The following is a 13,625-nucleotide window of genomic DNA, read 5'->3' as shown; positions in this document are numbered from 1 at the left end:
TTTACTGCATGCTCACAATGAAACACATGCTATTCCCAGTCTGGTTGCCATGGCTTTTAAATGTTTCTATTGTATTTGTGTTTCTTTTATGTATGTTTGGATCAAACTTGTGCCTAAGTACCAAACCTTATATATCTAATAAAGTATATTTGTTAAATTTTATGACTAGAAGATAAATTCTTCACATACAGTAAATACATGTCAATTAAACCAGAATTAAAACATCTATATACTTCTGTATGTAGAGAGCAGATAATTGATGTATATTAGTAATACGATTTATATTTCATCATTTTTTTCAGCTTTTGACTTTTGAACTTTTAAGAGCACAGAACTAAAGCATTAACTAAATTGTATCCTGTATTTATTAACTATATAACATGGTCATCAGCTTATTACCTTATTGCAATTTCTAATGTCTGTAATTATATAAGGAAACCAAAAGGCCTATTTTGTTCATTTCATTAAAGTGGAAGCTGAGCTGCAGTAACCCAGCATGGACACTACAAAATGTACAGAATTGTGTGATTCCATCTTATTTTTTAGGGTTTATGTGGGCACTGCAGCACTGTTAAACAGCTAATTGGTGGGGATGCTTGGTATCATCATATCATCATGATCATATATTGATAGCCCATCCTGAAATAGGAAATTCAGTAAAAACATCCCGAAAAACCCATATAAATTGTGATCTGGTAACATGCTTCAGGCAGTTTATGAATAAGTGTATATGATGTGCCTGACAAGTTGACAATTTAGCACTTACTTACTGGCAGACATGCATACATTGTCTCCTCTTTAAATTGAGGATTTGTCCTTTAATTCTGTTTATTTAGTTTGCTCAAAAATTTACTTTTTCATATTAATATGTTGAAGAGTACCTGTCAGAAGTTGTGTTCAAATTAATATTACAGTATACTGACCCCCCCCCCCCTCCCCCTTTTATAACACCCTCTCCCTTCCTTTATTTTTGTTATTTTTACAGGTCTTGTTTGGGGGTGTTCCCCTTCAGGTACAACGTCACATGAAGACCTGCTGGGGAATACGTCTTCCCTCCCTGTTCTATGCCGCTCTCAGCCGCGGGAGAGCACATAGAACAGGATGCCAATTGTGGCAGGCTGCCTCTGATTCCCCTCTTCTCTGTTTTGCACAGCACGTGAAATTGCACAGCGCTTGCTCTCACCTGCCTGATTGACAGGCAAAGAGCGTCTTTTGTCTTCTCCAGGCCGCTGCAGTAGACAATCCTTCAGCGCCGGGGGAGACAACAGCATAAAGGGGGACCCCTTGTGGCCAGTAATATGAAGGGGGACCCCTGGTGGGCAGTAATATAGGACATTAAAAAAGATATTTAGAAGAAGAATTTTTAAACAAGCACATTAGAAAGTTTATTGATTTTAGACAATCTAACAAATATCAAATAGTAATATATACGATTTTCCTGAACGTGTCTGATATACAGTTTATTTTTATTTTTATTCCAGTGTCTGTGAGAAATCCCAATCATGGCTCAGTCTTCTGATGCAACTGTTGTTGGAGTTACTGATCCTGAGGACAACACTCCTAACATGATTGTCTACAGAAAAGTAAGGTTTTGCTTGTTTTTTCAGTTAGAGTGTTTGGAGTATGTAGTATGTATTTACGTGTACCGATACAATTGGTAGAGAGCACTGTGGTCAGTCAGAAAATAATTATAAAATTTACTCTGCATCATACAGCAGCTGATAAGTACTGGAAGGATTAAGATTTTTATATAGAAGTAATTTACAAATCTGTTTAACTTTTTGGCACCAGTTAATTTGAAAATAATTGTGTTCCACCGGAGAACCCCTTTAATACTACACATAGCAACATAGCGTCCCATCGTTTCAGGATTTGGACCACTGAGCCTAGCAGCCTCAGGGTCACATACCTACCATTCAGCAGTTTTCCTGCAGGCTACTTACAGTGTTAAAAGAAGAAATGGGAAGAGCACTTGAAAACCTGGTTAGACAGTTTTCACTGTTACTGTACCTCGGTACTGTATAGGATCTCTTACCATTTTTGGTTTGGCTTAAAAAGTGTATAGAACTAAAAGATATGTGGCAAGTAACTACCATCATGGACTGACAGGAAGATATGATGTTTTATGCTCTTATTACCAGAAAGTTTTTGATTTTCAAAAGCCTTCCACTGTCAAATCAAAGACTTAGGGTGCGTAATAAATCTTTAAATTTCCTGTAGTCGCGACAGTTTACACCGCCACATCAGAAAACACCAGAGATGTTTTAAATGTCAACATGTAACGCAATGCCCTATTTTCTCTCCGGTAAAGTTCGCACTTTTGTAGTGCGTGTTTTCACTGCTGCTTTATGGTATTTTATCATCAGAATTACCATTTCCAAACTTCTTTATTCTATGTTTGTATTTTGTTGTTGTTGTTGATGATGATATTTATATTATGAGCAGTATATTATTTATTATATGCCTTTACGGAAAACAAGGACACTAGTTTGTAATGGCTATTTTATTGATCTTAAACTTTTCCGTTGGCAATAACTATACTGCATAGTTATTTGGTAATCAGTCTATGTCTTCTATATCCAATATACATTTTCTGTGGTGGAGTTTCAGATAAACCTTTACAATTGTTAGTTTATTAGGTTCAGTAGTTTGTGGTTAACTGTCATGGGGCAAAGCACTGAGTTGTCATATTCCAACTCTCCGCTCTTTTGCTTCCTATTCTATTTTCTTCTGTAGTTCATTTTACTTTGCCATTACAGGAGAAATGGAAAAGTCGTACCTACTGAAATCAATGGATGACTTTTTCCTGGAAGCACATAAATTATTTATAGTGTGCCTGTAGTTTTCTCAAGTTTTGTACTCCAAAAGATACATATGGGAGAGCAGATCCTATCCTAGGCAATAATGGAGGGACACTATAATGTTTTACAGGGGGGTAATTGTAGCCATTTTTTCTGCTGAGAAGTAACATAAAATAGCACCTTTACGCCCCCCCCCCCCCCCCAAACACACACAAAAAAGAAAAGGAGTGTACCCATTTTAAGGGTAAAAAGAAAGCAGAAAGGATTATCAAAATATGGAAAGAGTGGAAATAATAGAATGTAGTTTATTTATTTGGTAGTACGTCAACTAGGGGTGGGTTGGGTACTAGCTAGTAAGGGGGATTGTTGTATTAAGAACGACAAGCCCCCTCCGTATATCTATTGGTCTCCCATAGAGATACAGGAAATGGTGGCCAATACACCCCATTTCAGAGGACTGCCAGGGTGCCATGGAGGAGATCGCGGAGGTCTCAGCAGTCAGACACTTATCCCCTATCCTTTGCATAGGGGATAAGTATTCTTGCACTGGAGTACTCCTTTAATTACTGTGGGAACCCCAGGTAAAAATTGTATTAAAGGGGTTGTGTGCTGCCCTGCAGTTATCTGACCTTGCCCCAACAATCAGCACCAAGGGTTCTTCTAAGAAGTTGTCTAGAAATCTGAAACTGAAAATAGTTGACGCTCACAAAGCTGGAGAAGGCTATAAGAAGATAGCAAAATGTTTTCAGATGTCAATATCCTCTGTTCGGAATGTAATTAAGAAATGGCAGTCATCAGGAACAGTGGAAGTTAAAGCAAGATCTGGAACACCAAGAAAAATATCAGACAGAACAGCTCGCAGGATTGTGAGAAAAACAATTCAAAACCCACGTTTGACTGCACAATCCCTCCAGAAAGATCTGGCAGACGCTGGAGTTGTGATACACTATTCCACTATAAAGAGATACTTGTACAAATATGGTCTTCATGGAAGAGTCATCAGAAGAAAACCTCTTCTACGTCCTCACCACAAAAATCAGCATTTGAACTTGGCAAATGAACATATAGACAAGCCTGATGCATTTTGGAAACAAGTTCTGTGGACCGATGAGGTTAAAATTTAACTTTTTGGCCGGAATGAGCAAAGGTACGTTTGGAGAAGAAGGGGGACAGAATTTAATGAAAAGAACCTCTGTCCAACTGTTAAGCATGGGGGTGGATCAATCATGCCTTGGGGTTGTATTGCAGCCAGTGGCACAGGGAACATCTCACGAGTAGAAGGAAAAATGGATTCAATAAAATTTCAGCAAATTTTGGATGCTAACTTGATGCCATCTGTGAAAAAGCTGAAGTTAAAGAGAGAATGGCTTCTACAAATGGATAATGATCCTAAACACAGCTCGAACTCCACGGGGGATTACATCAAGAGGCGTAAACTGAAGGTATTGCCATGGCCTTCACAATCTCCTGACCTCAACATAATTGAAAATCTATGGATAGACCTTAAAAGAGCAGTGCGTGACAGACAGCCCCAGAAATCTCAAAGAACTGGAAGACTTTTGTAAGGAAGAATGGGCAAAGATACCTCAACCAAGAATTGAAAGACTCTTGACTGGCTACAAAAAACGTTTACAAGCTGTGATACTTGCCAAAGGGGGCAGTACAAGACATTAACTCTGCAGGGTGCCCAAACTTTTGCCGACGCATTTTTTGTTTTCTGTTACTTTTAAAGTGTACATGATGGAAATAAAATCTAACTTTTGTTGACATATTATAAGAATGTCTAATCTGTAATTTGATGCCTTTTGTAGATTTTTCCACCTTTCCTTGGCTTCTTTATGCACATTAATACAAATTTTTACCTGGGGTGCTCAAACTTTTGATCCCCACTGTAGGTATGTGGTATATATATATATTAGGGATCGACTGATTATCGTTTTGGCCGATATTATCGGATGATATTCACGATTTTGGACATTATCGGATTCGGCAATTACCTTGCCGATAATGCCCCACCTCCCGGCCAGAGACCGCTGCCGCCGCTGCCCCATTGCTTCCCCTATCCCCGGTTTTATAATTACCTGTTCCCGGGGCCGGGGTCCGCGCTACTTCTGGCTCCTGCAATGTCCTGCACGCTGCGATGTCCTTCACTCTGCGCTGCGTAGCACAATGACGAGTGACTTCCTCATCGCGACATCACCGTCAGTGCGCACAGTGACAGCTCAGGGCGCTGCCGGAGCCAGAAGTAGCGCGGACCCCGGGCCCCAAGAACAGGTAATTATAAAACCGGGGATGGGGGAGGCAATGGGTGGTGGTTGGACTAGGGAGGGCCCCAGGACAGGCAGGGGGAGAGAAGCGGGCGGAGGCGGCGGTCCTTGGCCTGCAAAAGCCACTGCAGTTCATTGATTTAAATTGCCCGCTTTAAATCGGTGATCTGTAGCGGCTTCTGCGGGGCCGGGTGGGGCTAAATAGCCGATAACTTATACCGGAATATCGGTATAAGTTATCGGCTATCGGCCTGAAAGGTCACAGATTATCGGTATCGGCCTTAAAAATCGATATCGGTCGATCCCTAATATATATATATATATATATATATATATATATACACATATTTATATACATATATATATATATAATGTGAATTTTTGTATTTCAAAAACAATATAAAGTGTTTTTAAAGTTAAAATTTTTTGGCAGACCTCTTGAACTACCCTTAGGGGACTTTTAGTAGGGATCATTAGATTCCTCATACAGATCAATGGAGTTCCATAGAACTCCATTGTGCTCTGCGATCATTTGGTTGAGCCTGCTTAGCCAGGCTCAATCAAATGAAGAGCTGCTGACCCCAGAGATGCAGAGGTAAGCCTTCCGGCTACCTCCACAGTGGATCGCCCCCCCCCCCCCCCCCTGCAATCACGATCCACCCCACTGGACCACCATGAAGTCAGTCATTACAGGCAGATGTTAGGTGCTGGTAGCAGCAGGCATCTCCCTGTTATGATGCGGACCCGACCCATGGCCCGCGTCATGTCCTCACCCGATCCATGACGTACATATGTATGACATGGGTCAGGAAAGGGGGAAGCCATGCCTACCAAAATTATCGGTGGAAAATTCACTCAAAAATGCCAAAAGGGGCACTTTCGGACGATAATTTTCGGTGGCTGAAATTTCAGTGCATCCCTAGAATCATGACAATTTGGCATTGTTCTGGTCTAAAGGTATACATGATTTATGTAAGATTAAGGCTTATTTTACATTTAAAAAAAATTATATTGGGTGGGTTACTGTATGAATGCATTCTGCTACAAACTTGAGAATCTAAAAAACTTGTCTTATAGTGACTCAGCATTCTTCTCAAAGAAAAACTGGACTAAAATATTTTGGGATTACTAGTGTAGTTTTGGGACTCCTCTAACATAATGGACTAAGTAGTGGTATGTAATACCTGTGATCTGCAGTTAGTGCTGACAGACTGGAAATCTTGGCAAAAGTTCATTTCAAGTGCAACTAGGCAATAGACCAGTGTACTACTTTTATAATTTGATGTGAGATAATGTTGTAATTTACCACAACTAAAATCTTGTTAGCTTTTCCTAAAAATTCTTAGCATCTGTAATTTTTTATTTGTATAAGTAAACAAAATTGCTGCAATAAACACAACAATTTCTAAGGATAATGCACCAACCACCCCCAACCCAATCATTAGATGATCACTGTCAATTCAGCATCTTCAACCTAAAACCAGCAAACAGACATTAGAAGCGCTGGTTGGCCATTTCTTTCCATGTCAACCATTCGTGACCACAGATGGTCTGAGTCCACCAGAGCGGGAGCTGCTCTTGCTAAGTTGGTTGCCCTTTTGGCTCATAGAGGATGGTCCCAAGTGAGAGACCATCCTCTGTGAGTTTCATATGCCCTAATAGGGTGTATGAATAGGGGTTTATCTTAATGAGGTAACATATTTAAAGTCTGAAGAGGCTGTAAAATACCCTTAGATATTGGACTCGTCATTAATGGGTATTGTAGATGATTAAGACTTACCTGAGAATTCCAAATGAGATCTAGAGCTGATGAGCAGTTTCATCCCTAATAGACTGTGATAAATCACCTCTGTTGTATCTATGTTATTAGATGAAAAGCTTTGCTGACCATATCATAAGTACACCGATACATAGATGACAATTAGCCTACAGAGCACTTTAAGATGTCAAGTTAAAATATACAGCCGTTCAGCAGTGTTAGCAGGAAATTGACTTCCTAAAGTAATCTAAACATATAGTCAGTAGCAAATATGAATAATGCTTATAGAAAGGCTGTTATGATAAATTACACATATATATGGACATATATGAACAAAAGTATTGGGACATCTATACAATATATCTATAAGAGTTTTATATCTCCTCTACAAAACTTTACAATTGGTGATGTAAGGCTTGCATGCAGTTGCTTGACCATAGAAACCTATGCCATGAAGCTCCAGACACAACATTTTTGTGCAAATATTAATGCCAGATAAGGTTTATTAAGTCAGCAGAGCATTAGTCACTGTCATGAACTATGCTCCTCAGCAGTTGCCTACCCCATTCTGTAACTTCGTGTCTGAGTTGCTTTGATTCCTTAACAAATTTTTAATAATACCACACTATGGAATGTCCGCCCACAGAACAAGCTGACAGAACAGCTAGGACTGCCCGGGCATGTGCCATCCTCATTGACAGCAATGCAGTCTGGGAGGAATTCTGATAAAATTTGGAGTAGTTTGTTGGAGTAGGAAATTCGGAATTCATCCACCACTGAAAAAGTATGAACAGTGCAGCAGAATCCCTAGGAGGCTGCTGCATTTGAATTTCCTAAAATGCGTATTGTGAATGAGCCCCCATAGCTAATAGTTAATGGTGGAATATCAAGGAGGTAAGAAAATTCACAAACTGACTTGTTGCAGGAGTGGCATTCAGTAAACTCTTTCAATGGACAATTTGTTCACTAATGTTTGTAAAGGCAGACTGTAGGGGCTGGATTTCATACACCTGTGGCAATAGGACTGAATGAATGTAATGATTAGTAGTGTTGCTCGCGAATATTCGCAATTCGAATTTTATTCGCGAATATCGCATATTCGCGAATTCGCGAATATTCCCGAATATAGCGCTATATATTCGTAATTACGAATATTTTTTTTTTTTTTCACAGTACACATCACAGTGATCATCCCTCTCTGCTTCCAGCTTATGTGGTGTAAGAAGGCTCTAATACTACTGTGTGAGACTGGTGTGCAAATTTTCGCATATGTGAAAATTTGCATATGATATTTTTCGCATATGCGAATTTTAGCCTATGTTAATTTTTGTATATGCAAATTTTCGCATATGTTAATTTTCGCACGCGCGAATATTCGCATATGCGAAAATAAAACGAGAACATTACGAATATGCGAATATTCGCGAATATGACAAATATTCGTCCATATATTCGCGAATATTCGCGAATTCGAATATGGCCTATGCCGCTCAACACTAATGATTAGAAGGCATGTGCCAATACTTTTGACCACATATTGCAAATGTTTATTGGGGATGTGGGGGGGGGGGGAGGGTTGGGGTAGTGTAATTGTGTATGGACGGGATATCACAACTGGAATATGTATTGATTATGTGGGCTGCACTGTTTCTGAAAGGAAGCAGCCATATTTTCCTTTTTTCTTTTTTTATATAACTTCACACAGAATACAGATTTCTCTACAGTGAGACTGTCAGCACATTATTCCCTATTAAACCAAGTACATTGCTGGTTAGCTTGCGTAAAATCAAGATAAAACTTCCCAAAGGAGCTGTTCATAGGCGTTGGATAGCTGCAAATGCAATCTTTAAATCAGCCACACAGGTGTCCTGGATGCCGATCAGCTGCTGTTTCTTCACTAGCATCAATGCTTTACGACCACTCACTCTTCTTTTATCATCACCTATAGATCTGGAATAGCCTACACCACTGAGCCCAGAGTGGGTGGGTAGCATTGATACTGGAAAAGCAGTGTCGCTCCAGTTGCTGGCCCATGCCTCCAGGATGCTTGCATGACCAATTTAAAAGATTGCGTTTATACCTAGGCGATACCTACAAACAGCACCTTGGGTATATTTATCCTGATTTAACTTCAGCCATCCAGCACTGTCAGGTTGGCCATACTAAAGTCTATGGGCTTCCTGTGAATCCATACACCGCTTGAACCGCTCTCTCAGCAGAACTGAGCAGTGACAAGCAGAAACTGGCCACAGTGCTGAGATGACCACTCTTTCCCATTCATTTTAGTGACCAGTGGGGGTCTTGGTACTAGGTCTCTATTTGATTTTTTTGTTAAAGAAATTGATATCTTTCAAAAGACTCATTCTATAAATAAGAGAGGCACTGTTTATTGGAAAAAAGCAGACTCTTGCATTACTCTTGCATAAGCCTTTAATGAGCCGCTTTATCGTTGTCTCTGGACCTACAGAGTTGATGAGAAAGAAATAAAATGGTCGTCAATGAATTTCTCTACCCAACAAAGTACTATAATGGCTTTTCCTGACAAAAACAAATATTTTTCACTTGACTGAACACCTATTGTGTTAGTTATTTACAGAAATATCTGTCACAGTGTTCCCATGTCAGTCCTGGAAGCAGCAAAGCGGCCATAGAACCAAGACATTCATTCTGCTGCCCCTTTAGCACATAGTGGAATATTCAGACTTTTCTGGTTTTATAAGGCATTCCGTTTTAAAGAGGTAATCAGGGATTAGAAAAACAGAGCTAATTTCTCAAGAAAACCGCGCCATACCTGTCCTCAGGTTGTGTGTGATATTATAGCTCCGTCTTAGTTAAAGTGATTGGAGCCAAATTATGGTTGAAAAAATCAGCTTTCCTGCTTGAAGAAGCCCGCTCTGTTTTTCTGTTCCTAGATAACCGTATAAAAAAGTGTTTTCATCGCTAATAACTATCCTCAGCATGGGGGATAACATCAGTGGTGTAAATTGAGAATACAGGGTCCCAATGCAACAGAGCCCCCAACTGTAATGCTTCATTTATAGTATATAGAAAAGAATGGCCTTATGGGCCCCCAAGATTCTGAGACTGTATGCAACTACACTCTCTGCACCTCCTATGGTTACGCCCCTGGATAACATGTTGATCAGTAGGGGTCTGACAGCTGACACAGTCACCCACCAATCAGTAGAAATTGTACCCCTGAATGAACAGAGTGCAATGTGCATGTGTTGCTAGTGCTCCATATTCTCTTTGGGTCTTCCAAACATTGCTGAGAATGCTGTTTAGGTGATGTTGCAACCAGAAAAATAAGGAAATAAAGTAGAATTCCTTAAATGTAAGGGGGGGAGGGGGGGGGAAAGGAAAAGTCGGACAATATCCCAGTACAATACAGAAAACAACATTTCATTCCTTTATTACACTTATATATTAAACATGAAGTGGGAAAGAACAAAATAAATCCAGAAAAAAAATCATTCAGCCAAAAAATAAATAATTAGAGACAGTTTTATATATTTTACCAAGGGCATATGCTGGTCTCTGCTGCAAAAAATCAGAGCAGACAGAGCCAGGAATAGTTTGTAAAGCAGGGATTTAGGTCTCTTCCCCACTGGTTGCTTGTAATGGGCTCTAGATCAGTCCTTGCACAGATGGCAGTGTTTTAACAACAAGGCAGAAATGACAGCAGAGGAGAATGTAAATGTTGAGGGGATAGGTTAAAGACAGGAAGTGTTGATGGAAATGAAATGACATTGATGTGTGGATCTAATGCGTAATGCCTCCTGGACAGTACAGAGAAGACTTCCGTGATGTGCTATTCATTGATGTGTAATTGCTTTGCTTATTAGTTGTCTTTATCTTTTTCATTAGTGTTTTCATTTTGATTTTCTCCTATACTAAATATAAATCTATCTACATACATATTTATATGGTATGAATGCAGCATATTAAGTTACAGGTCCGTCCTTTAGTATCCAAAATTGTATGCAATAGAATAGTAGACCACAATATACTATACAGAGTATAGTTTATTTTAAAAAAAAATTCAATACTGCTCAGTATTTATTTCTTTATGCATTTCTTTCTTTATTTTTACAATAGGTACCTATAGGTGGTGGATCTGTTAGAGGTGTACATCTGGAGCTTCTTCCAGTGTTTACCATCAGCAGACACTGTGGAAGTCTCTCTTAGTTCCCATCTTAAAAACAATGGCTTTGCATATTGGTATCTGCTTGTGACGAGAAACTACAGTGAGCCAAGACATAGTCAAGGCTGTCTGCACACAGAGTATTTTATGCCTTATTTTGGTCAGTATTTTTTTTTTGCAAAACCAAGAGTGGGTTTAAAACACAGAAGAAGGTACAAATCTATCCATTATAGTAGCTTACCGCCCTTGCTTCCCTGCCACTGCCAGATCTCTAGTTACCGGTTGTGGTCCTGTTCTTCCTGATTCTGACAAGGTTTCACACCCTGCTATTCTAATCACTGGGTGAGCAAGCAGTTCTTGCGGGTGTAAAACTTCATCGGAAGGAGGCATTGAATTGAGTATTAGATTTCCCTAAAATAAACTTTAAACCACTGTCTTCCTAGTCTCTGGGACACAGCTTCTGATATTGCGATCTAGTCTGATATTGTGATCTACAGCTGATTGGCAGGGGTGCCACTTCTGCCAATAAGCTGATCGGTACAGCAGCGGCTCTGGAAATAAGCATTGTATTGGAGCTGGAAGCCTTGGCTCCATACATTGGCCCTCACTTACTTACAGTGGAGTGTAGTTTTCTTGGTGGGTTTCTGTTTCTGACAAGTATTTTGCCATGGTATTTACAATTGTATCTTGTATTTAGCGATTTTCCCTACATTTTTCTTTTCTTACAAATGCTCTGAGCTGTTGGGTTTTCCAGAACGCAAATCCACCACAATTTATGTGGAAACATTAGTACATTTGTAGGCTGTTTTTTGTTTTATTTTTGAAAATGTAGGATTTTTTTGAGATACGCCCCTTTTTTCTGATGGCCACACTAGCGCATGACATATGAGACATAAAAAACCCTACAAAATCTACTCGGAAAGCCTTAGTAAATATAGCACTTTGTTTGTAGTGCTGGTGCTGGCTTACTGCAGTAACCTAGCCCCACAAAAACATAATCATGGTGACTTTTTATAAAACTGACCGTTTTAAAGGAATCGTTCATGAAAAAAAAACTTATATATATGATACTAAAAAACAAGTAATACTCACCTCCCCTGATTACCACAGTTGCCATTCCAGTTCTCTCAGTCTCTCCTCATCACTGGCACTTCCTGAAGCATCCCATTCAGCCAGTCAGCAGGATTTATTTTTTTATTTTATAGCGCCGGCAGCCATATATTCATCTTTTGTTTTATCCTCGGACAACCCCTTTAAATACATCTGACATTTTCACTAAAGGAGCCTATAATGGTACTGATAGATATGCAAATTATGTTTTATGAGGGCAGGTTATTCTTTGCATAGATAGGATTTGTGTGGTCAAGCTTTTAGAGGGAATAACTGTGTCTTATAAATATTCCATTTGTGTTGATGCAGAAATACATGCAATATGTGTTTTATATGTCCAGCTCCATAAGGAGTTTATGACAGAGATAAAACTGCTAAGCTGTTAATGTCAGTTCCATTTACTCTATTGTGCTTTTATCTGTCAATGTAATATGCTTATTTTACAGGAAGAAGCTTTTGGTACCTCCTGGGCTGAGAGCAGATGCTGAGCTTAGCTTTCACATCAGGAATAGCAAACATCCAATCCAATATTTTCCTTTTTGAGGAAGTGATAAATATACAGAAACATCCTATATGTCCTTTAGTGCATTCACTATAACCATATTGAAAGGAAATTAAATATTGTGGGCATTATATCATGGTTATAACTAGAGATGAGCGAGCTGAGCCTTGCAAAGCCGGTCTCGCTCACAACTTTAGGGTAAATTTGGCTTGCGGAACTTTTCAGTCTGTCATTGGTGCTACTATTAGCAGAAGAGGAAGCCCTGGGAACACTGAAGACATCAGGGTAGCCCAGCATACCTTGCAGCTAGCACCAAGATCACATGACCCCAGGTTATCCAATCATTGCTTGCATTATGTGACATACAGCTTCCAGGCCAATAAGGAGACAGCATAGGGGTGTGTTTAAGAGGCTAATAAAACCTTTATGCACTGCATTGTGGATGCCATCTTGGAGAAAAACAGAAACTCCCAGATCCCAGAAAGCCTTCACAAATCAAAAATGAAAAGCTAACTGAGCAAAGCATTGAGAAGTGGGATGACCTCAGACAGTGACCTCCTATCATCTCCCTGCATTACTGTGTCCAGTTGGTACACTACATATCCCAACAGTGTCACTGCAGAACAAGCCCACAAAAGTTATAGTATTTCAATGCATAGCTAGCTGAGCAAAGCACTTAGCAGTGAGCTGACTTCGGACAGTGACCTCTGGTCACCCTCCTGCATTACTTTGACCAGTTGGTGCACTACAGATCCCAGCAGTGTCACTGCACAATTAGCCCATACAAAGCCATCACATTACAATACAAAGCAAACTGAGCAAAGCATTGAGCAGTGGGCTGACCTCAGACAGTGACCCCCCTGTCACCTCCCTCCATTAATGTGCCCAGTTGGTGCACTACAGATCCCAGCAGTGTCCTTGCAAAATGAGACCTTGAAAGCTATCACATTACAATACAAAGCAAGCTGAGCAAACCAGTCCTGTATTTTAACACAAATGTGCATTAAAAGCATTTAAAATGTCCATGCAATATGTATTTTAG

At 39.7% G+C, this 13,625-nt stretch overlaps 1 protein-coding gene across 6 annotated transcripts in view; it reads left to right on the top strand.

Moving 5' to 3' along the window:
* Positions 1–13,625, top strand: part of RGS6 (regulator of G protein signaling 6) — a 536,396-nt gene that overhangs the window by 180,785 nt on the left and 341,986 nt on the right. For all 6 annotated transcript variants that reach the window (XM_056545773.1, XM_056545774.1, XM_056545775.1 and 3 more), the window contains one exon: positions 1,482–1,583. In XM_056545773.1, the coding sequence (XP_056401748.1) occupies positions 1,503–1,583 (81 nt within the window). In that variant the 5' untranslated portion in view covers positions 1,482–1,502. The remainder of the gene's footprint in view (positions 1–1,481; positions 1,584–13,625) is intronic.

This window comes from Hyla sarda, chromosome 11, assembly GCF_029499605.1.
Source record: "Hyla sarda isolate aHylSar1 chromosome 11, aHylSar1.hap1, whole genome shotgun sequence".
Lineage (NCBI taxonomy): Eukaryota > Metazoa > Chordata > Amphibia > Anura > Hylidae > Hyla > Hyla sarda.
The sequence above is the reverse complement of the archived record's forward strand: the minus strand, read 5'-3'. Positions and strand labels throughout refer to the sequence as shown.